This window comes from Nothobranchius furzeri, chromosome 15, assembly GCF_043380555.1.
Source record: "Nothobranchius furzeri strain GRZ-AD chromosome 15, NfurGRZ-RIMD1, whole genome shotgun sequence".
In the NCBI taxonomy this organism is placed as follows: Eukaryota; Metazoa; Chordata; class Actinopteri; order Cyprinodontiformes; family Nothobranchiidae; genus Nothobranchius; species Nothobranchius furzeri.
Genome location: NC_091755.1, coordinates 59,283,121 through 59,306,514, shown reverse-complemented (window position 1 = coordinate 59,306,514; position 23,394 = coordinate 59,283,121). Strand labels below are relative to the sequence as shown.

The following is a 23,394-nucleotide window of genomic DNA, read 5'->3' as shown; positions in this document are numbered from 1 at the left end:
GGCTGGAGGAGAGAGTCTGTTGTTCCTGATACCCTGGGAGGAGAAATCCACGTGTCAGTTTTTCCTCCTCTGCCTCCTCCCCCTCCTCCAGCTCAAATAAAACCAACGCAGTTCTGCTTCTGGTCGGTAGGGTTGATCGGGAAGTGATTCAGCTGAGCTTCAGAGACATTCTTTTTTCTCTTCGCGGTTTTCTCGTTTTCTCCGCGCTAGCAGAGCGGTGTTTCTGGCTCTTTTCAGGCCTGCTCAAACATGACGGTGCAGGAGATGAAAGGGTATACCGGGGTGAAGTGCTCCTGTCTGGCTGGGCTGTCCTTCCACACGCCGGTGCGCCGACCTCCCGCAGCGGAGCAGCTGATGTGCTGTGTTTTAGAGGGGAGGTTCATCAGCCTCCAGCCTTTTAGAAATACAGGAAATCTGTTGTGCAACTCTCTACAGCAAAGCAGAAAATGATTTTTTTTCTTTTTTAAAACCATGCTTCCAATGAGCCAGAATATTTTGTAATCTCTGAAAACCCAGTGATATTTCTCGAGCCTTCTTTATAAAGATCTTTCAAAAATCTATTTAACCAGAATTATATGTAAATAATTTGTTGTAAGCTCTTTATTTACCTACATTTTAATTACTTCTGTCTTGTTTGAGTAAATCTTACTTTACTTTAAACTTTTATTTTAAATTTATTTAGGTTATATGATTTATAACACTGCTGATCTAAACATTTTTTTATTTCACAGAAAGTCCAACAGAATTATATATATATATATATATATACATATATATATATATATATATATATATATATATATATATATATATATATATATATATATATATATAAACAGAACCTGGGCAATCTGTCTTGTTACCAATACAGTAATGGCAAAAACTGCACAACAGAAAAAATAAAACTTCTTGGTAGCATGCTTGATTATAAAGGTATCTGTACACTCTGATCACCACAAAACTCTTAAAACAGTATGATTATACTTTAGATAATGACTCAAAAAATGCTGATCCTTTAATTATAACAGGTTCAGCCTGATTCAGCCAAAATAACCTTAATAACCCTGTTAATAAAACTGACTAAATGAGAGTCTTCCATTTTTTATTCATGTAGTTTTAGTATGTATTTGAGCACATTGTTAGACAGTTAAATATTTCCTAATGGCTACCTTAGGGCCTTGGACTTTGTTTATTTACAAAAAAGCTGAAACAAGACATTTGTTGTCTTAAAGTCTTCTCCAATTTTAATTATTTAATAAAAGCAAAAACATGCAGATAGAGTGGAGACGTATCTTGCTCCTGTTTGAAACAATCAATTTTGGCTTTCATGAAACGAGGGGAAAGTAAAAATGAACATTTATTGCTGTCACTCCCATCGCCTTGACTAAAACATGTTCATCTCTGTTTAATACATTGAGCTGAAATAGAGAATAAAATTAATGCAATCAAGAGCTTTTTCTTCCTGTTGGAAGTAATACTTTGTCACTTAAAGATTTAGTCCCACATGGCTCAGTTTAAAGTCACTTTTATTGCAAAATAATAAACTAGCAAAAAGCACATAGATTTATTGCCAAAAATCTACAAATGTAAAATGTAATCCACCAGTGAAAGCCTTCCACGTTTATGAACAGTTACCCGGCACGTTTAAACATTCCCTTCAGCTCAGACCTGGGAAACATCCCTGCATTCCTTTAATCTTATCACCCACCTCTTTAAGTCTGAAAGGGTTTATTTCTGTTCCTGTTTATCAACATCTTAAGTGAATGAAACAACTCCAGTCACCTGTTTTAATCACTGCCATCACATTTAAGTACCACCAGAAATACCACCAGTTAAAGTGGGAAATGTGTTTCCTTAAAGAATATTTGCTTTATCCTAAGCAGGTCCTCTCAGTGGTCACACACATAAAGTATCAACCTAATTTAGGCTTTATTCTCATCCTCCTGTGCCAACAACTTTCCCTGCCAACAGACAGAAAAAACTAGAGTAAGTGAAACATACTAGCTTTACATACACTATCGTATCATTTATTACACCAAATGAATTAACTTGCATCTTGTTTTAGTGTGAGAAGTAGCTTTAAAGCACATTCAATCCAGTTTTCCACACATTTGGAATTATTAAAGATATCAAAAAAGCCATTCTTACAAAAAAACAAAAGGTTGAACTCTAAATGATTCAGCTTCATTGGTTATAAATAGATAAAACAAATGTGTCCGTTTTGTAATACAGTGGTAGTTTTCTTTTTTTTTTTTCACACCGAGTTCTTATTTGGGGTCCTCGATGGTGCCCTTGCTGAGGTCAGTCATTTTGGGATACTTCACTTTCTTTTGGTCGAGTTCGTTTTGCGCCCACAGTAGCAGCTTCAGGAGCTTGGCCAGCTTGGGGGTTGACTCTCTGTTTTCATAGTCCAGCACACACTGATTCACTTCACTCCATACCTAAAAGAGAAGGCCGTACACATCTTAATGTTTCATATACATCAGATGCTTTTATCACTCTCAACCTGCTCAAAAACATTTCATTTAAAGCTAAAAGTGACTTTAAGGAATCATTATTTAACATAACTAACTCTTATGTCATACTATCCATCCATCCATTTTTATTCGCTTATCCGGAGTTGGGTTGCGGGGGTAGTAGCCTAAGTCGAGAGGCCCAGACGTCCCTCTCCCCAGCCACTTGTCATACTATTTCATATTTTAAAAAGTTTATTCATATTTAGCTAAATTTAATTAAAACTAAACTTATTTGCATTTCAAAAGTGTATACCTATTAATAAAAATTACAAAAGTAAAGTATGATTATATAAATATGGTTAGCTAAAGGGTTTTTAATTTTTCTGCAAACTTATTTAATAAAATAAGGGATTACAATATTGTTTGCAAGAAACACCAAAATAAACTCAGAAGATTCTGGGGAGATAAAACAAAACTGTTGATAACAAAAAAGTTTATGCAAACAGAATAAGTGCAATTGAAATCTATATTCACTGTATAAACAAATACAAAGGTTCCTAAAGCATGTTGGTTATACCTTTTGTCTCTGCATCATATTAAGCAGATCTCCAAAAGGGGAGTCTTCTGGGTTGTCAAATGCCAAAAGGGCTAGCGTCCTCTCCATCTCCGCCAGACATTCTCGGCTCTCCTCCCCCTGCTCTGCTAGCTGAGACTGGGCAAACTCAAGGGCAGCTTCTGTCTCTCTCAAACGAATCAGCTCTATCAGATGCTGCTGCTGCAGAATCGAGAATAAAACAACATGCCCTATAGGTTATAAATTGTAAGTCAATAACAGCGAGTCAAACTGTGTACCTTGTGTTTTGCTGTACCTGTAAGTGAAAGTAGAGGTAACGGTTTGTGTCCAGCAGCTCAGGATGCAGACTGTTGATGAGTGCAATGGCATCTTGAATTTGTCCCTTTAATATCAACTCTCTGATCTTAATTCTTTCATCTAAAGAGTCCAAGTCAACACTAGGCTCTATTCCAGACTCCATCCTGAACTTTTCCGCCGCCTCTTTGAATCCCTCTGTTGGACAAAGAATACTGTAAGCGTCTCTTTACTGTGTCACATTGAGAACACATCATTATATCAACGTAAAAACAAACATTTACCCGTGACCAGGTAGTTCATAATGAGCCTGTTCATATCAGCTCTCTGGATGTGGACATTGTTGAGTTTATCCATCCACTCATCCCTTGTCATGTCCTCCGGTTTCTCAGCATAACTCATTCTGATCAAATCCAGCAGGACGGTTGTAAAATAAAAAAACAGAGTAAAAACCTTTAATTAGTCGCAATGGTATCATTTTAACACTTAGTTCTTAAGGCTAAGAAGCTTTATGGCACCGGAAGCTCAACGTAAAATATTTGGGCCTTCGATCAAAAACACAACACAAAGCCCGACAACACGAACCAAAACATGGAATACGTCCACTTAGATATAAACCTATTTTAAATAACGTTGACCTGAACGACTTTTTATATTAAATCCTCTCTCGTTTATAGTATCCAACAGTTTCACATAAACACGAAAGCTATTTGTTCGAAATACCTGAAGATCTTGTCGCTTCTTACCAGCAGTTGCTAACTAGCTAACTTCTTCTTCTTCTTTTGCTCGAAGGGCAACAGCGCCCCCGACGTCAACATTTGGTGTAACTCATGTGTTTTTAACATGCTGCCCCCTACAGTAGCCTAAATGTATTGCAGATGCCAGACTTCCAAAGTTCTAATAAAACGTGTTTGTTTTACACAATTTACACCTTGATAGTCTCTCAGTTCATTTTAATATATTTTTAGTCTGCTTCGTTTTATGTGAAATTTGATCAGTTTAAATGCATTTATTTCAATCCAAAACAAAATCAAAGCACACCATGGGTTGTCCAATTTTCTCACAGTCATTCCACATAGATCGTATAAGGATATACAGGATATACATTTTCTTTGGTCATGTAGAGGTCACATACAGTTTGTGAACAGTTTCACCTGATAGATGTAGAAATCATTGTGACATTTTCCCAAACTCTTGTGCTGAAGGAGAACTGATTATTGTTGATTTCATCCTCATAATACTTATTTTATTTTTAAAACCGGTTATCCAAACAATTAATAATAATAAAATAACATTCAAACTTTTAGGAATGTTAACAAAAAGAAGAATATGTCATTTGCACATATGCTCAAAAGATATGCTTGTCTGACATTAAATGCAATATATATATATATATATATATATATATATATATATATATATATATATATATATATATATATATATATATATATATATATATATATATATATATATATGTATGTATGTATGTATGTATGTATGTATATACATATACATAAATCAGTCTCAAATCTTTCCGCCCCAATGTTGAAAGAATTTGATTTTATTTATCTTAGCTTCTCATTTTTGTAAGAAAAACATAAAATATAGGAAATGAAAAAAATCAACATCGTAGTATAATTAGGGTGTTTTTCACAACAACATATTTTACCTTCAGATCTGCATTATTTCTGTAACTTTCGCAAAGAAAATGTAAGAAAAAAAATTGAAATCATATTAAAAATGAAATAAAACATTACAGTGTTACATTTGGCCATTACATTTGATAACAAATAGCATTTTATGCTCATATTAGTATCAAATATTTTAAAATTAATTAACTTTATTATTATTTTATTTATCTGTTAGCCCCGCCTCTTTCTGCTGCTAGTCTGTTTCCTGTTACCATGACAACAACGCTGTTAACTCGTTTGTACACACTCTTTCAGAGGCTAAAGTAAGACAGGTGATACGAGCTATAGACCAAACACCAATGGGAGAAGATATTAAGTGAACAACCAGGTGAACTTGTTTAGAACCTTTTGTTTTCAGTCTCAGCTTTTTTTCACGTCACTGTGAAACGTTTTATTTTTCTACGCAACGTACGTTGCTACCGTACGTTAGCAAAATAGCTACGTATGCTAACACTTTTGAGTCAGGTTTCTGAGAATTTTTTTATTTTGTTTAAAGTTGTTAAAATGCTGGCAATTATTGCACAGAAATGTCAAAAACAGCAGAAATTGGCATATTTATCAGACTAACTTTCATTGAAACACGTCAATTTGTAATTTACACGACAAATTCAACAGTATGCCTATCATAAAAATTATAAAAGAGCCTGTTATTCTGTAATTTAATTCCTTGCATCAGTTTCACGACGTGTTCTGCCTTTTACCATATCATACCATGTTTATTTATAAAGCTTATTTAACAACAGCATGACAGCTGACCAAAGTGCTGTAATAAAAGGAAAACCCCAAGATAAAAACAAGATAAAGATCATAAAAGGGATAACCTAAAGATTTTAAAGACACATACTAGAGTAAAAACAAAGTCACAAAAAAAACATTATGCTAAAAGGCAGCACATTACAATAAAAGCTTGGTCATTGATCAAAAGCTAAATAAAAGAAGTAGGCCTTCAGTACAGACTTGAATCAACCCAGTTCTGGGGCCTGTCGAACACTAAGGGGGAGAGCATTCCAAAGTTTAGGAGCAGCGAACGCAAAGGCCCGCTCCCCACGAGATTTGTACTTGATTTTTGGGATGTACAATAGCAAGTGATCTGCTGATCTCAGGGTTCTGGGTGGATCATAAGGCTTGAGCAGTTCTGACAGATAAGCAGGGGCTTGACCATTCAGGATGTTGTAAACAAAGGTTAAGACCTTAAACTGGATATGATATTTAACTGGCAGCCAGTGTAAGCATGCAAGGACATGTGAAATGTGATAGCATCTATTTTAGATTTACTTTTCATCCAGTTGCACTTTTATCAGTATATATTGTTCTAAATATGGTGGGATCATTGTTGATTTGTTAAAGTTAATGTTTGTCTTTTCATTCTGTCTCTGATATTGGTATTTATCAGTTTGTTTCTCAAGATGGCTTCCTCTCAAAGAAAATTTAGAGCCGCACCAAAAAAAGACAAGTCAGAACGCCTGCCCCCAATAAGCGGGCAGTACAGCGATCATGTCCAAAAAATGATCGACGAGCATGAGGAGATGAAGGAGAAATTCAAGGTTCAAAAGATGGAGTTTCTGGCAATGAAAAAGAGAATAGCTGAACAAAAGCTACTGGATCGTCATCGAATACCGTACGTTCTATCTATTCTCAAGGTTAATCGATGTGTCTTTTATTTGAAGTTTAACAGCTTTCTTTACTTTACCAATTACAGACTCTCCAGAGCAATGAGGGATATTTCACGGAGGAGAGAGAGGGAAACTGTCCGCATTCCCTCCCCAGAACCACAGTTCCCATCTACCGTAAGTCATATAATTATCCATCCACCAATCTTAAATACAAATACAAACAAACACATTAATCTAAAAAAGCATTAAATCACCCCTAATTTCTACATATCACACTTAGAGTTATATGTATGTATATATATATATATATATATATATATATATATATATATATATATATATATATATATATATACATAAGCATCTGAAATGGTCTAGATCAATAATAGTTCTTTAGATTTGTAAATGTTTTCTTTGGATTTTGGCTTGTTTTTATTCATTTTTTCCAGTGTTTGAACCTGAAAACACATAATGCAATATGTGCTAAAAAATTAGGAAATCAGACATGAGGAGGATAATACTATATGTGACATGTCAGGTCTAAAACCATACCGCTGATGTATATGGTTGTATGTAAACAAAAAAAAAATTCCCATCATACCCTCCGTGGGTGGTCTCATCCTTTCAAACTTGGGTCCTCTACCAGAGGCCTGGGAGCTTGAGGGTTCTGCGCAGTATCTTAGAACTGCACTTATCTGGCCAAAAAGACCTGATGGCACTCTTTCTTCAGCTTAACAGCATCCCTAACTGCCCGTGTCCATCAGTGGCTTTGGGGGTTGCAGCCACGACAGGCACCAACAACCCTGTGGCCAGGGTCCTTCCCCACCATTGGAGCCAACTCACCCCTAGGTAGTGGTCAGTTAACAGCTCCGCCCCTCTCCCCACCTGAGTGTCCAAGACATGTGGCTGCAGATCAGATGAAACAACGACAAAATCGATCATCGAGCTGTGGCCTAAGGTGTCCTGGTGCCAAGAGCACATATGGAAACCCTTATGTCTGAACATGATGTTCATTATGGACAATCCATGACTGGGCCAAAAGGCCAATAACAAAACACTGCTCAAATTCAGATCAGAGGGGCCGTTCCTCCCAACCACACCTCTCCTGGTCTCACTGCCGTTGCCCACATGAGCATTAAAGTCCCTCAGCAGAACGAGGGAGTCACCGGAAGGAGCGCTTTCCAGCACCCCCTCCAAGATCTCCATAGAGGTTGGGTAGTCTAAACTGTAGTTTGGTGCATAAGCACAAACCACAATCAGGAGTCACCACTCATAGGCAGAGGGAGGCTACCCTCTCGTTCACCGGGGTAAACTCCAACATACAGGCACCAAGATGGGTTCCTGCTAGCACCTTACACAATGTAAATGTGTGTGTAGGTGTGTGTGTGTGTTATGTCTTTATAAGATGTGAACAATTCCAGCAAATACAAAATTGTGAAATATTTGGTATTATTTATTTATTTATTCAAATAAAAATGGTTAACTAGATGTTTCCCTGTCATAGGCTGTTGCTAATAAAGGTTCCTCCCTTATGTAGATGGACTTGAAGCCACTTACACCGAGGTTAAAACACAAAAACATTCCTCTGAAAATGATCAGGTATTGCACTGAAAATGAATATAAAATCAGCCAAAGTACAAAAAAAAAACTATTTAAAAAAACGTAAGCATTTCTAGGTGAACTGTTGGTCACAAGAAAATCTTACTTCCTTACATCAAATTATAACAAAATGTGATTTGCTTTTACACTTTACTTAAATGCGGCTCAATATGTTGAAAATGATGTGAACTTTACAGATGATGAGTGAGAAGAGGGAAGAAATGGTAAGTCTATTCTTTACTATTAGTCAACCAAGATAAACATGTTTTGTTTGGCATTTACCTCACACTATGTTTATTTTGCCCCGTTTAAAGATGAACTACAACTTCCTTAAAAAATGTGTAGAAAGTCGACACTACGATCCAATCAATCCTAAGTGTATAGAGTCCATTCTAGACAGAGTCTCTCCTAAACTGAAGGGGAACCTGGGAACACATAGTTTACACCTGCAGAAGCTTTGCAGTGAGGTGGTCAACGAGTACCGTGCCACGTTGGTCGAGCACACAGGTATTCCTGATTCTCTGTGGATGCACATTACATGATGAACATTTTAGTCTCTGAAGTTCTTTAGTTATAGCTAAATATTTAGCAGAGATTAAATCTTTCAGGCTTTGTGCAACTGAGAAAATGTTCAATAATGACCTTGACAGTTTAGCACAGATCTGTGAATCTCTGCTGCAAAGTTAAAGTAACGTATTATGTTCTGCTTTTAGTGGACTCTGTGTTAATAAATATTCAGCATCAAGAACAAAGCTCAGAACCACCAGTAGCCACCCAGTCAAAGTGAGTTTTTCAAATGGGACTAAACAAAAGCTCAGATGTAATTAATGACAATTTAATACATAATAAGATGCATTTTAGGAAAGTTTTTAGAAACCAAGCAATCTGTTGAACTCTTCATATATGAATCTTTTGCAGAATCCTTCCTTTCTCTGAACCGAGGCATGACAGCTTCCTGAAGTGCCGCAGAATGATTAAAGCACATTTGCACCTTCTGCACCCTGAAATGCAAGCTGTGTTGGATATTGGCTACAAAACCTTCAACCAGCTGATCCTGACTGATCTATCAACATGCAGGTAAGAGGTCATGATCAGAAACGGGCAACCTAAGATGTCTCATATCAGGATTTTTGTATGTAATTATTTTTATTGTACGGTGCAGAGCATCAGGACCAGTGGAATGTGAAAGCCTACTGAGTAAGGCAGTCGAGGAGTGTCAGAGCAGTGAAAAGCAGATCATGAATACCTGGTTCCCTCAAATGATCCACTTATTGACAAGTAAAAAAATAACAAAGAGGGTTAAAGTGGATAAACTAGATTCCTTTTACAACAGTGCATCCACTCTCATTTCCAACCAGGTGAGATGATACTCTTTTACATTTTAGCCTTGAGAAACATCGATACATTTATTTAAATAAAGACATTATCTACTAGATACTTCTAGAAAGCCATACACCTAACACACACATAGAGAGACATTTACAAGCACTTATGTACTGCATACTTATGGAATCAAAGAGGAAAACTAATATTACTTCATGAAGCTGATCTGTTTATAGCTTTTTTACACAAACGGTACATCACTTCACTTGTCCTTGTATTAAGTCATGAGTCTGTTGATCATGTGTGAATAATTGTCTATAAAGTTTGATTCTACATTTAAACATATCGATATTTTTCTCCTTTAAATTCCTAGTTGAAATCTCTGATCCAGACAAACGTGGAAAGGTTTGTCGGGTTATTCGATCCAGACAATCCCCACTGCCTGCCAATCTTTCGTATGGCTTTGACATTTGATGAACAAAAAATGGAAATTAACCCCACTGCTCAAGATCTGGAAAATTCTGTTTTAAACATCCTTTCTACCATAGTAAACACAATGCAGGTAAGGTGCTTTTCAGGTCAGTCTATTCAGTTTTCTTGCAAAAACATGTTTATTCAATTTTAACATATTCGTTATGTAAACTCACAGAAAGTTCCAACTGTGCAGTCGTGGTTGGCAAATTCCTCATCTCCATCAGTAAACGCCAGCTTGCCTAAACACATCCTTGACTGGGCTATGGTCACTGTGAAGAACACAGTTCACAAACATTTAGAGGAACCTAACAAGCATTTGCAGAGCTATGGTGATGCACCCAGATTATTACAAGCCTCTACTCATAGGTTTATTTTACTGCTGATATTTGTAGTTTCTTTCCAGATGACAACTACGGCTGGCTTGTGACAGGAACGACACAGACTCAAGTGGATACATTTTTAGATGAGAAGCACTCTTTTGAGGAGTACTGTAAGGTGAGGAATACTTAAAATGACTTCTGTTTGTGTGTGTAGATGACTAATCAGGGTTTCAACTTGTTTAATCTAGTTTCCTAATGGCTTTCAATGTGTTTTGCATGTTAAAGGAAATTGAGACGTTTCAATCTGTGTCCAAGGAGATTAAAAGCCTTCCATCTAAAGGCTTCTTCCCTATGGTCCATCTGGACTGTGCGGCACTGAAGCAAGGCCTCGCCAACAAAGCTAAGAGTTATGCTGAAATCTTTGTGAAGAAACTGGTCTCTGAGCTCCGAGAGCAAAATCAGCTGTAGGTCTCGAGTTGTAGTAATTTTAAAGATGTGAAACACTGATAAAATATTTCTAATGATTATTTCTGATTATAATCGGTCAACAGGGAAATAATCTCCTACATCTATTTACTGCATTAGCTTCTTATAGAAAATAGACGGTGACACTCTCGGATTTGACAGGCCAGGCAGATCTACATCACATTGTCACTTGACAATTATGAACTCGTCCATTTTGACTCACGACAGGGTAGGCTGCGTTTGTACCCTCCAGGAAACAGCAGAGCACATCCCGACTAGTAGAAGCTGTTAGCATTCGCAACTCCACCGCATAGCAGGACTCCTCCAGGCTTGTGTTATTTGTGGAGATAAAACATCAGTGCTGTAGCGCAAACGGAGTCAGTGGTAGAGTTGTGTTACTCTTATCCAGTCCAAGGCAAGATGTCCAAATATCAGGATATAAGAAAACAAATCCTGCTGTCTGAAGCTGCTTTCTTCTCCAGCTAAATTCTTTGTGCTGATTCCCGAGTACGACTTACAAGGCATGCTAGAGACCACTGCAAATGTATTGATTAAACGAGTGAATCACACCTTTTAAGCACAACAGAGACTTTGTGTTTGAGACATACACTGTGACATGTTGATGAGATCCTGTATTCTGTCTGCATCAAGGATCTGCTCTGAATTTGAAGCCATCCAAAGAAAAGCTCGAGAAATTCCTGAAAACACAGATGACATTGCTCAGATAGAAGAATACATGAAATTTGTGAAGACCAAGGGTATTGGAGACCTGACTGAAAAAATAAAGGTGATTAGCTTGGAATGATTATGTTGACTGTGTTTTGGGGGAAAACAACACAACCTCTTTAACAACTTTCTGGACCACAATTTGACAGGAAGCCAACAACAAATGTTTGTATCTTTTGGATATCCATATCTTTGATCCAAAGGATTTGGAAATGATTTCAACCATATTTCACTGGCAGAAAAAAATCCTGCACGATTTTGAGCTCAATGACAAGGTAAAGCTCTGAATATCTTTTGAAAATAGTACATCTATCTAACTGTCTGTCTCTTTATGTATCATAAAATCTTGAAATCAGATTTAAAAAATTCATGTATTTTTAGCTGCTGAAGGAGGCCAGGGAGAAAGGACTTCAACAGCTGATTGCCAAAAGGGAAAAATTCATTTTGGAGCTGGAAACACCACGAAGGATGATAGAGATGTTTTCCAACTTCTTTGATCCAGATGGGGCACAATCGGTGAAGTGTCAATATTACAATATTTACCACTATTAGTTCAACTTTAATATGCTTGCAATGTTACCTATTGCATATGCTTCTGATTGAGTTAAGATGAACTAAATAACGCATTCTTTATAAACTTCAACAGTGCAGATTGAGACTTGTGTTTTCAGACTGCTTATCTCTTCGTTTATTTTTTGTATCACTATAACAAAACCTTTTGCTTTATCACCTTTTGAACAGTATGTTGCACATGTAAGTAGCACTGAAAACGTGCTTCAGGAGGCAGAGGAGGCTGTTGCCCTCATCAATAAGGAAGAAGCCTTTTACAAGTTGGACCTGACTTCTTACCCAGAAATTGACGTGTTCAAAGAGAATATGGAACCATATCAGAAGCTGTTCAGATTTAACCTCAAGTGGAAGCTCGCAGAAAAGAGGTCTGATTTCTGGTTGTAGTTTTCATTTTGGTTTTAAGAGCAGCAGATGAGAATGTTTTGCCTTTTACCTCATTAGTTGGATGGGTGGCAATTTCTTGAAGCTGGATGGGGAAAGCATCAGCGTTCAAGTGGATGAGTTCTATAGAGAGATCTTCAAGATGCTGAAGTTCTTTCAGCAGAAGCAGGTTAAGGCAGCACAAGAGGTGGAAAACATTTCTGGGAGGACAGCATCTGGTAAAAATGACCCAAGAAAGCAAGAGAGCCCAACAGTAGATTTGTGTAAAGCTTTAATGGACCAAATCAAAATGTTTATGGTAATTTACTTTATAAATTTGACAGTAATTATGGATGATATACCAGCATTTTAGACTAATATACTGAAATATACTTGTGCCAACAGAACTACGTTCCTGTACTGTCCATCGTGTGCAACCCAGGTATTAAGGATCGCCACTGGGACCAGATGTCAAAGGTCGTAGGGCAGAACATCGCCCCAAAAGCTAATACAACACTGCAGGAATTTCTCAAGCAGGACCTAACTCCTTACCTGAAGGAGTTTGAGTCTATCACTGCGGTTGCTAGTAAGGTGAGAACTCCTGAAATGTCCTGGTTTGTTCATCACTAGGTCTCTGTGGTAAATGTCCACACAACGTTTCTCTGCAGGAGTTTTCTCTGGAGAAAACGATGCAAACCATGGTGCACATTTGGGATGATGTTTCCTTCCAGCATCAACCCTACAGGGAGACCGGGGTTTCCATCTTGACAGCTGTGGATGATATTCAGACGATGTTAGATGACCAGATTGTGAAGATTCAGACCATGAGGGGCTCACCATTCATCTTACCCTTTGAAAGTCAAATAAAGGTTAGCTTTAACTTATAGACTTCACCGCTGGGACAGAGTTTGTCCAGTCTAAAGTATTTTCCAGGTCTTTCCATGCTCAGTTGTTGATGAAGTATTTTTTTTCTTAGAAATGGGAGGGGCACCTTCTTCAGATCCATGAAACCATAGATGAATGGCTTAAGGTGCAGGCCCAGTGGCTTTACTTAGAGCCCATCTTTTCATCTCAGGACATCATGCAGCAGATTCCAGAAGAAGGACAGCTTTTCCAAACTGTTGACAGGAACTGGAAAAATATTATGAGGCACTGTGTTAAGAATTCTAAGGTAAAATAAAACAATTATGTTTCAGGAAATTATTTCACACATGTTTTTTTGTAATTGCCTAATTGGCCTAAATGACAGGTTCTGGCAGCAACCTCCTTACCTGGTTTGCTAGAGCAACTGCAAGACTCCAACACTCTTCTTGAAAGCATTATGAAAGGCTTGAACGCCTACCTGGAGAAGAAACGTCTCTTTTTTCCTCGGTAAATAAACAAAAAATAAATAAATAAATAAAAACACTTTGCATAAGAAATGTAGCAATTATATTACACATTTTGATATCTGAAACAAATTATTTCCAGGTTTTTCTTCTTGTCCAATGATGAAATGCTTGAGATTCTTTCTGAGACCAAGGACCCGTTACGAGTTCAGCCTCATCTGAAGAAGTGCTTTGAGGGTATTTCCAAACTGGACTTCCTTCCCAATCTGGATATCCAGGCAAGGCAGACAAAAATACCTCTGGTTTTTTGTTGATACTGTGCTTGATCGTTTGTTTTAAGCAGCATCCTGTTTCTGACCAGGCCATGTACAGCAGTGAGGGTGAGCGTGTTGAACTGATCCAGCACATCAATACATCTGAAGTCAAAGGAGCTGTGGAGAAGTGGCTGATTCAGGTGGAGGATGTAATGGTTCACAGTATCAGAGATGCTGTGGACCGGTCCAGGGTGGTGAGATCATCACTTCCGATACCTTCAAAACTTAGGATTTAACAAGTTCATTGCTATCGTGTTTGTTTGTATTGTGTAATAATTCATTCTGTAATATGATGTCCTTCCCATGTTGTGAGCAGGCATATGCTAAGGTGCCACGGGACCAGTGGGTCAAGGAGTGGCCTGGACAGGTAGTAATCTGCACCTCGCAAATATTTTGGACATTGGAGGTTCATAAAGCCATAGGAGCAGGAGCTGATGTGGGTGTTTATTCATATTCATGCTATTCTGATTAACTGTCTTCCCCTGTGAATGCCTCCTTTAAAGACAGTCAAAGCAATGTGATTTTTTATTTTATTTTTTTTTATCTATGAAGGGAATAAAGAAATACTATCAGCAACTCCAGCATCAGCTAAATGACATTATAAAGCTGGTGAGGGGAAAACTAGCCAAGCAAACACGGGTTACTCTGGAAGCACTCGTCACAATTGATGTCCATGCCAGGGATGTTGTCATGGAGCTCATTGAGAAAGGTAGTTTAGGACTCTAAATAGTTCTGTGACTTGAAGTATTGTGACATTCACTTCACCACTGTCATATGGAAATCACGTTTCATGTGATTCAACAGGCGTGTCTCATGAAAGTGACTTCCAGTGGTTAGCGCAGCTTCGTTACTACTGGAGCAATGAGAACGTTCGTGTTCACATCATCAACTGTGATGTCAAATATGCCTACGAGTATCTGGGAAACTCTCCACGTCTGGTCATCACCCCTCTGACTGACAGATGCTATCGAACCCTGGTAAAGAAACTTTATGTGTTCAAGAGCTGAGGATGAGTACTTGTGAATTTCTTCCCTACAACAATGCAGATAGATGGTTAAGGTCACATGATTTGCCTCTGTTTCAGATTGGAGCTTTCTACCTGAACTTGGGCGGTGCTCCTGAAGGTCCAGCTGGAACCGGAAAGACTGAAACCACTAAAGATTTAGCTAAAGCTCTTGCTGTGCAATGCGTGGTCTTTAACTGTTCAGATGGACTGGATTATCTCACCATGGGAAAGGTATCGTGGAATTTCTAAATAACTTAATAATTTTGATCTAGTTGCATGCATTATTAGTCATTAACCTTATCTAAATTTAATGCATTTTATAGTTTTTTAAAGGTCTCGCTTCATCTGGAGCGTGGGCTTGCTTTGATGAATTCAACCGCATTGAGCTGGAGGTGCTGTCTGTAGTGGCACAGCAGGTTCTGTGCATCCAGAGGGCCATCGAGCAGAGGCTGGAGTACTTTGACTTTGAAGGAACCATGCTTAAACTCAACCCCAACTGCTTTGTGTCCATAACAATGAACCCTGGCTATGCAGGGCGCTCAGAGCTCCCTGACAACCTCAAGGTATTTTCATAGGTTACATTTTATTTACTCTACCGCTTATGAACACTTAGACTACTTTAAGAAGTCATTTCATTACCTCAATACTTTCCAAATCATCCACACAACTAAATGTACTAATTACAATTCTCTGAAGTAAAGGCAGTGTAAGGAGTGAGAATGTTGCTTTCAAACACTAGGCAATATTTTCTCTTCTCTTCTTTTGTGCAGGTGTTGTTCCGAACTGTAGCCATGATGGTCCCAAACTATGCGCTGATAGCAGAGATCTCTCTTTATTCACATGGCTTCCTCAATGCCAAGCCGCTGTCAGTAAAGATTGTGATGACTTACAGGCTTTGTTCTGAGCAGCTCTCCTCCCAGTTTCATTATGATTATGGAATGAGGGCCGTCAAAGCAGTTCTTGTGGCTGCAGGGAACCTCAAACTCAAATACCCTAATGAGAATGAGGACATCCTGGTAATTGTTTACATTTGTTGTTATTTGATTAGCCTGATTGTGAACTTAATCTATCAATTTATTTACAACTTAACAATTTTTTTATATATATTCAGCTCCTGAGATCTATAAAGGATGTTAATGAGCCCAAGTTTCTCTCCCATGATATTCCGCTGTTTAACGGAATCACCAGCGATTTGTTCCCCGGCATCTCCCTACCTCAGGCCGACTATCAGGTCTGATATATGCATGTCCTGTTTGACTCTTTGTCCTCTTTTATTTGAAATATATTTACAACCTGGTTTCTCAATTTGCCATCAGCTGTTCTTAGAGGCTGCAGAGCAGTGCTGTAAAAAGCAGAATATACAGCCAACACAGGTCTTCTTACAAAAAATGATCCAGACCTATGAGATGATGATAGTTAGGCATGGGTAAGTTGTGTCCCTTTTGTATTTTTGCTTGCATGACTGATGTGTGGTTTGGCTGGTATTATGATGATCCTTTCCAGGTTCATGTTGGTGGGAGAGCCCTTTGCTGGAAAGACAACGGTGCTGCACATCCTGGCGGACACTTTGACGCTCATGAAAGAGAACGGGTATGGAGCAGAAGAGAAGGTTATCTTCAGGACAATAAATCCAAAGTCCATCACCATGGGACAGCTATTTGGACAGTTTGACCAGGTTTCCCATGAAGTAAGTTTCTTCCTTTGATGTTCTGAGTTACATGTTTGTTTGTTTTTCACAATTTTTATTAATAATACCAGAATAAATAATAATTAACTGATAAAAAAAATCGTCATCTTTCTCTTCCTATGTTTGGCATTTGTTCTCTCTTCAGTGGACGGATGGGATTGTGGCCAACACATTTCGTGAGTTTGCATTAGCTGACACACCAGACCACAAGTGGGTGGTGTTTGATGGTCCCATAGACACACTCTGGATTGAGAGTATGAACACTGTGCTGGATGATAACAAAAAAGTATGCAACATTAGGACAGATGTTTAATATTCATGCCTGCATGTTCTCCAGATAACATTCTGTTTGCTGTACTCATCCACAGTTGTGCCTGATGAGTGGTGAAATCATTCAGATGTCCACCCAGATGAGTCTGATTTTTGAGGTCATGGACTTATCTCAAGCTTCTGTGAGTTGAATGTGTGCAGTAAACACAATTTAATACAAATACCTGAGATAGTTTATTTATTTTAAAGTATTTCCTGTAATTACAGCCTGCCACAGTCAGTCGGTGTGGTATGGTTTATATGGAACCAGCTCAGCTGGGCTGGAAGCCTTTGGTGATCTCCTGGATGAACACTCTTCCTGAAGTCCTGCAGAGCCCAGACAAGCGGTCTCTACTGCTGGAGCTCTTCCACTGGCTCATACCACCTGCTCTTACGCTTCTTCGAAAACACTGCAGAGTGAGTGGCTCCAAGTACAATGCCTAAATGTGTTTAGAATATTTAGATATTTTATTGATAATAAAACTATGCAAGATTTGTGATGATGGATCATTGGTTTGTTCACAGGAAGTTATTCCAACTAGTAACAGTAACACAGTGATGTCCTTGTGTCGGCTGTTTGAGATGCTCTTTACTGAACCAGTAAAATCAGATCCTGAGGATGAAAGTCTTCGTACTTGGATCATGGTAAAACAACACATTTATTTTGCCATGCAACTTAAAAATATATGATCTTATCTTTAGTTTAAATTTGCCCCATTTTGTCTTTATTTTTGCTTGCAGGCAGCTTTCGCCTTCTCTCTGGTGTGGTCTGTAGGTGGTGCCTGTGATGCAGACAGCAGGGAGAAATTTAGTCAGTTCTTGAGGGAAACTATTTCAGGACAAAGACAGGAATACCCAATTCCCACAACAATAGGGACATGGGAGTGTCCTTTAAACGAAAAAGGCTTGGTGTATGACTACTTCTATGAGGTATAAACATATTACTTTACTCAGAAGAGTTCCTTTTTCATTCTGCAAAGCATAATGTAATCTTCTCTGTAGTTTCATGGAAAGGGCCAATGGGTTCACTGGAACGAGACAATTAAAGATATCAGCCTTGGAGACAAAAACACTAAAGTGCAGGAAATCATTGTTCCCACTATAGATACAGTTCGCTATACCTATTTAATGGACCTCTGCATCGCCCATGGAGTGTAAGTATTCTCAGAGTTTCAAGCTGCATTAGTCAATGTAGCTTTGATGTCAAAGGTGAAGTTCAAATTATTCTCTTAAGTGTTTTCCTACTGTAACAAGGGAATTTCCCCACTGTGGGATCAGTAAAGTCTATTCTATTCTATTCTATTCTAAAACCAAAAATGTATTTGTTCTGTTTTAGTCCTCCTCTGTTTGTCGGTCCTACTGGCACTGGGAAGTCCGTATATGTAAAGGAGAAACTGATGAATAATTTGGACAAAGATCGTTTTCTTCCCTTCTTCGTCAACTTTTCTGCACGAACAAGTGCAAACCAGACACAGGTAAGTTTTAGTGAAACCAAAATAACATCTATCCTTGTAGAAACGTTTGGATTGTATATGATTATGAATTTGTTTAATGCATCTTTCAGAATATCATCATGTCCAGGTTGGATAAGAGAAGGAAAGGCGTTTTTGGTCCTCCCTTGGGAAAAAAATGTGTCATGTTTGTAGATGACATGAACATGCCTGCACTGGAACGGTTCGGGGCACAGCCTCCTGTTGAACTCCTTCGACAGTTCATAGACCATGGAAACTGGTAAACCACCTCCTATTAGAGAGTCATTTAAGTTTTAAAAACATAGATGTGTCATAAATACATTTATCAAATTGGGGAAAGGCCTCAGCTTTTGTTCTCTGACAGGTACGATCTCAAGGATACATCCAAGATTTGTCTTGTTGATATCCAGCTGATCTCAGCAATGGGCCCCCCTGGTGGTGGAAGGAATGCAGTGTCGTCTCGCTTCCTGCGACATTTCAATATTTTTAGCATAAATCCCTTCAGTGATGACACCATGGTTGGTATTTTCTCCAACATCGTGGACTTCTATCTGAAGCACAACATGTTCCCTCCTGAATGTTTCGCTGTTGGCACCCAAATAGTGACAGCTACGATGGAGGTGAGTTCCTCTTGGACTAAAAAATCTGTTAGATGTTATGTTCTTTGCTTAAATCTATTTTTATGTTCTAAATGATCATTTCTAAGGCTTCAGTCTTCCTTTAATGATCTGTTTTACATTCTAAAGGTATATAAACAAGCCATGAAAAACCTGCTTCCAACTCCAGCAAAGTCTCACTACACCTTCAACCTGCGAGACTTCTCCCGCGTCATCCAAGGTTGCCTCCTGCTGAAAAAGGACTCCTTGGAAAACAAACACACTATGATACGGTTGTTTGTCCATGAGGTCTTCCGTGTCTACTACGATCGTCTGGTGGATGACAGAGATAGAGAATGGCTCTACAAGCTGATGAACAGCATCCTCGAAAATCACTTCAATGAGTCCTTTGAGCAGGTCTTTGAAAATCTCAAACAAGGCAGTAAAGTAAGCTAAAATACAGTTTTATGTATTGCAGAGTCATAATTAATGGTCTATAAATTGTTTTATAAACATGGAGATGTTCTGAAATTGTACCATCTATGTTTTTTTCCTTTTCAGCTGGTAGAAGAAGACATGCAGAGCCTTCTTTTCGGCGATTACATGAACCCTGACCTTGAGGATGATGAACGCTTGTATGCGGAGGTGCCGTCAATCGATAGCTTTGCTCAGGTGGCAGAGTCGTGTCTTCAAGAATACAACCAGATGAACAAGAATCAGATGAACCTTGTCATCTTCCGGTAAACTGTTTTGGTTGCAGCATATAAAATATGCCATTATTTCACTTAACGATCTGGTTTTGTCCCCAACAATGAATTCAAAGCCGCTGACCTAATTTATAGATATAATTGATTTGTATTTATTATTTTTCATTTTACTAAATCTTAGATGACTGTGATAACTTGGTCATCTGAAAAAAATTATCTGCGTCCTACAGTTATGTCCTGGAGCACTTGTCTCGTATAAGCCGTGTATTAAAGCAGCCTGGAGGCCATGCTCTCCTAGTGGGACTGGGAGGCAGTGGACGCCAGTCCATCACCCGCCTGGCTGCCTCGATGGCCCACATGACCATGTTTCAACCTGAAATCTCTAAGACATATGGAATGACAGAGTGGAGGGATGACCTCAAGGTTAGCTTACCAACTTTTGGAAGATTTTTGTCATCTGGTTGCTTTTGAGTCAGTCATGTATTCTTTTACTTTTTGCTTAGAATATGTGACCTATTAATACTTGCAAAATTCTTTGACTGTATTGAGCTGTAATTGATCAATAATGTTTGTTTAAATTCTTGGGATTACATTGGTTTTAAAGGAATACTTAGCAAATTTTTCATGTTTTGAAATAATTTTCTTGAGCCTTTGCAGAATTAATAAAATTTCACTCAGACCCCTAAACGCCTTCCGTGGCCAGAATACCACATTTGCAACTTCAGAGTGCCAGGTCGCCACCTGTGGAAAAATCAGCTTACCTTTTCTTTCCATTGGGTGTGAAAGCGGTGTGAAACTGCAGCAAAACATTCTATGCTGCATTTAGCGTTATTGTGTGGGACGTTGTGGACATGTTCCAGAAGCGAAGTGACATTATCATTACGTTTCAAGTTTAATTTTTACATGCTATGCTTCCAAAACACATCAAACTCCACAATTCAGATCGAGCCAAACAGGAAGTCAAACACAAAAGCATTGTAAAACGTCTGGAAACTTAAGAAAAATAAAATAACATGTATTTACTGTGAAACCCAAGTAGCCGATGTAAACAGAACAGAAAATGAACCACAGATCTTTTTAGATACATGCATCTGTCTTTCTCCGTGCCTTTTCTATATGTGGACTTATGAAATCACGCATGGTGTTGCAATTCTCCCGTGATTTTGTGACCTCACAGGATGAGAAGTGTGAACGCTTTTGCTCCCGTTTAGCGTCAGAAGTGCTCCCAATTGGAAGGGAGCTGCTATTTTGTTACGTGCTGCTTTTATGGGCTGGTGGAAAGAAGGGGTTGCATACCTAGCACTGCAGTCTGCTTCCTGCACGTTTCCCGCAGGTTATAGATGGTGAGCTGATTTGTTTGATTTAGTGATGAACCACTCCTCCGGAAACTAATGAAGGCTGAGGAGACATTTCAGCAGTTATAAGGTGTTAAAAAGACAAAAGTTTTACTTTTGCTTTGACCACAGATAATTAATGATGGACACTAGGGGGTGCTAAAAGCAAGCAAAAGTGCTTTGTATCCCATTAAAGTGGTATTGTATAAATACAACAGAATAGATACAACATAATTAAATCACAGTTTGTTTTTCTAAATCTGTAGATGCTGCTAAAGAACGTTGGGGTCAAAGGACAGAAAACCGTGTTTCTGTTAACGGATACTCAGATCAAAGATGAGGCTTTTCTGGAAGATGTGGATAGTGTCATGAACACAGGAGAGGTGCCCAATCTCTTTGCTGTGGATGAGAAGCAAGAGATCATGGAGGTAGGCCTCTCTAGACATTCTAATTATGTGAATGGCTCCTTTGACTTAAATGAACATTTAATTTTCTTTTTCCAGATGATACGACCCATTGCTCAGGCTGGAAATAGGAATGTGGAGCTGAGTCCTTTGACTTTGTTTGCATTTTTTGTGGCACGCTGTAGAGAAAACCTGCACATAGTTGTGGCCTTCAGTCCCATCGGAAATGCCTTTCGAAATCGCCTGCGTCAGTTTCCGTCACTTATTAACTGCTGTACTATTGACTGGTACCAGGTACTTTGTTGTAAATGTTTGCAATTACATTTATTGAAAACACCAGGCTTTGAAACATAAAGTCAATGCTTGATAAAACAAGAGAAATACATCGGTTTTGACAGTCATGGCCAGAGGAAGCTCTTGAGCGAGTCGCTCACTCCTTCTTGGAGTCACTGGAGATGAGTGAAAAAGAGAGGCAGGATGTCATTCCCATCTGCAAAACATTTCACACCTCTGCCATACAGCTCTCAGATAGGTATGGCATGCCTATATGTAGCTTCTACATTCACAAGTAAAAATCAACAACATGTAAATGCTTTATCGTCATGCTCTTTTCATTTCAGATTCTTTGCTGAACTAGGCCGTCATAACTATGTGACTCCAACATCCTATCTGGAGCTGATTGCGACTTTCCGTCAGCTGCTCACTCAGAAAAGAGATTCTGTGATGAGGGCTAAACATAGGTACTCGAACGGACTGGATAAACTAGCATTTGCTGAATTACAGGTATGTGCAATTTCCTTCTTTTTAAATGTTATTCATTATATTGTTGTTTTTATTCAGTTTGTTTTTATTTGTTTTTATGTAGCCATTTTTTATTCTAACCATTTTTTGCAGGTTGCTGAAATGAAAAAAGAACTAATAGATCTTCAACCAAAGCTGGAACAGGCAAAGATAGACAATACCCAAATGATGAAGGTAAATGCATTCCACAGCTTTACTCCACGTCTGCATGAACCCGATTTATCTAATTAATATATGTAGTACAACGATGGGCAAAACTGTGCACACAGGGTTCTCTGTCCCTGCCAGGAGGAGCCTGACAAACCTGTCCTAAAATCATACTATGCAAAATTTTCATATTTTTAAATTATTTTCTTGTACCAGTATGTGCTAAAATTACCCTTTACAAGGTGAATGAAATGTCACTCAGACCTTCAAAGTCCCCGTGGCCAGAATACCGCATTTACAACTTCAGAGTGGTGGGCCGCTCATTTACGAAAAAATTTTGAGGTCACATACCTGGCACTGCAGTCTGGTTCCAGCATCATTCCTGCATGTTTTATATCATGAAAACAGCTGATTCATTTATTTTAGTGATGAACTGCTCCTGTAGACACTAATGAAGCCCAACGAGACAATTCAGCTGTTAGATTAAGGTGTTAAAAGACAAACGTACAGCAAGGAGGTATATTTCATTTTCAGTTTGACCACAGATAATTAATAACGAACACTAGGGGGTGCTAAAAGCAAACAAAACCAAGTGTGCCTTTAAATTTAAAGTTAAAGTCCCATTCAGGGGCGTTGGACTGGGGGGGGGGGGGGGGGGGTACCGTTTACCCAGGGCCCACTGCAGGGAGGGGCCCTGAGACAGCTTTGAATAAAAATGTTTTATTGTTGTTGTTTTTCCCCCCAACTTACTTAATGTCTTAATAAACTTCCCTTTACCTGGATAAAGAGGTTAAGAAACAGAATTTCGCCTTAAAAATAAT

General features: G+C 38.5%; 2 protein-coding genes across 3 annotated transcripts in view; one reads left to right on the top strand and one right to left on the bottom strand.

Moving 5' to 3' along the window:
- Window positions 1-1,509: 1,509 nt before the first annotated feature.
- On the bottom strand, window positions 1,510-4,154 carry LOC107391054 (glucose-induced degradation protein 8-B homolog). 2 transcript variants are annotated; one of them, XM_015968100.3, is made up of 5 exons: window positions 4,048-4,154; window positions 3,609-3,727; window positions 3,326-3,522; window positions 3,034-3,231; window positions 1,510-2,441 (listed from the first exon to the last, which is right to left on the bottom strand). In XM_015968100.3, exons 2-5 carry the CDS (start codon window positions 3,724-3,726, stop codon window positions 2,268-2,270), a joined length of 687 nt encoding a protein of 228 aa, XP_015823586.1. In that variant the 5' UTR covers window position 3,727; window positions 4,048-4,154; the 3' UTR covers window positions 1,510-2,267. The 2 variants fall into 2 exon arrangements, with proteins under 2 accessions (XP_015823586.1, XP_015823587.1); XM_015968101.3 differs by having other exon boundaries at window positions 4,071-4,130.
- A 1,083-nt stretch (window positions 4,155-5,237) lies between these two features.
- dnah12 (dynein, axonemal, heavy chain 12) overlaps window positions 5,238-23,394 on the top strand; it is a 44,108-nt gene continuing 25,951 nt past the window's right edge. Inside the window, exons 1-49 of the mRNA XM_070545056.1 lie at window positions 5,238-5,346; window positions 6,412-6,636; window positions 6,718-6,805; window positions 8,428-8,454; window positions 8,545-8,737; window positions 8,944-9,013; window positions 9,149-9,307; window positions 9,393-9,588; window positions 9,927-10,115; window positions 10,203-10,356; window positions 10,431-10,522; window positions 10,633-10,811; window positions 11,464-11,599; window positions 11,688-11,813; window positions 11,920-12,054; window positions 12,280-12,473; window positions 12,550-12,787; window positions 12,874-13,059; window positions 13,137-13,337; window positions 13,445-13,639; window positions 13,718-13,839; window positions 13,939-14,074; window positions 14,158-14,304; window positions 14,427-14,546; window positions 14,663-14,819; window positions 14,915-15,087; window positions 15,195-15,347; window positions 15,440-15,679; window positions 15,887-16,132; window positions 16,228-16,347; window positions 16,433-16,542; window positions 16,620-16,803; window positions 16,949-17,089; window positions 17,172-17,255; window positions 17,341-17,529; window positions 17,638-17,757; window positions 17,854-18,042; window positions 18,115-18,266; window positions 18,449-18,587; window positions 18,677-18,843; window positions 18,949-19,204; window positions 19,331-19,627; window positions 19,742-19,920; window positions 20,118-20,310; window positions 21,488-21,649; window positions 21,725-21,919; window positions 22,024-22,157; window positions 22,246-22,408; window positions 22,520-22,600. Of these exons, the coding sequence (XP_070401157.1) occupies window positions 6,425-6,636; window positions 6,718-6,805; window positions 8,428-8,454; window positions 8,545-8,737; window positions 8,944-9,013; window positions 9,149-9,307; window positions 9,393-9,588; window positions 9,927-10,115; window positions 10,203-10,356; window positions 10,431-10,522; window positions 10,633-10,811; window positions 11,464-11,599; window positions 11,688-11,813; window positions 11,920-12,054; window positions 12,280-12,473; window positions 12,550-12,787; window positions 12,874-13,059; window positions 13,137-13,337; window positions 13,445-13,639; window positions 13,718-13,839; window positions 13,939-14,074; window positions 14,158-14,304; window positions 14,427-14,546; window positions 14,663-14,819; window positions 14,915-15,087; window positions 15,195-15,347; window positions 15,440-15,679; window positions 15,887-16,132; window positions 16,228-16,347; window positions 16,433-16,542; window positions 16,620-16,803; window positions 16,949-17,089; window positions 17,172-17,255; window positions 17,341-17,529; window positions 17,638-17,757; window positions 17,854-18,042; window positions 18,115-18,266; window positions 18,449-18,587; window positions 18,677-18,843; window positions 18,949-19,204; window positions 19,331-19,627; window positions 19,742-19,920; window positions 20,118-20,310; window positions 21,488-21,649; window positions 21,725-21,919; window positions 22,024-22,157; window positions 22,246-22,408; window positions 22,520-22,600 (7,719 nt within the window). The 5' untranslated portion in view covers window positions 5,238-5,346; window positions 6,412-6,424. The remainder of the gene's footprint in view (window positions 5,347-6,411; window positions 6,637-6,717; window positions 6,806-8,427; window positions 8,455-8,544; window positions 8,738-8,943; window positions 9,014-9,148; window positions 9,308-9,392; window positions 9,589-9,926; window positions 10,116-10,202; window positions 10,357-10,430; window positions 10,523-10,632; window positions 10,812-11,463; window positions 11,600-11,687; window positions 11,814-11,919; window positions 12,055-12,279; window positions 12,474-12,549; window positions 12,788-12,873; window positions 13,060-13,136; window positions 13,338-13,444; window positions 13,640-13,717; window positions 13,840-13,938; window positions 14,075-14,157; window positions 14,305-14,426; window positions 14,547-14,662; window positions 14,820-14,914; window positions 15,088-15,194; window positions 15,348-15,439; window positions 15,680-15,886; window positions 16,133-16,227; window positions 16,348-16,432; window positions 16,543-16,619; window positions 16,804-16,948; window positions 17,090-17,171; window positions 17,256-17,340; window positions 17,530-17,637; window positions 17,758-17,853; window positions 18,043-18,114; window positions 18,267-18,448; window positions 18,588-18,676; window positions 18,844-18,948; window positions 19,205-19,330; window positions 19,628-19,741; window positions 19,921-20,117; window positions 20,311-21,487; window positions 21,650-21,724; window positions 21,920-22,023; window positions 22,158-22,245; window positions 22,409-22,519; window positions 22,601-23,394) is intronic.

Excerpts from the sequence above, each read along its gene's own strand:
- LOC107391054 (XM_015968100.3), bottom strand. The coding sequence starts at position 3,726 with ATGAGTTATGCTGAGAAACCGGAGGACATGACAAGGGATGAGTGGATG. Across the intron at positions 3,523-3,608 it reads TATGAACTACCTGGTCACGG|AGGGATTCAAAGAGGCGGCG; the intron begins GTAAATGTTTGT and ends TTTGTCCAACAG. Across the intron at positions 2,442-3,033 it reads ATATGATGCAGAGACAAAAG|GTATGGAGTGAAGTGAATCA; the intron begins GTATAACCAACA and ends CTTCTCTTTTAG.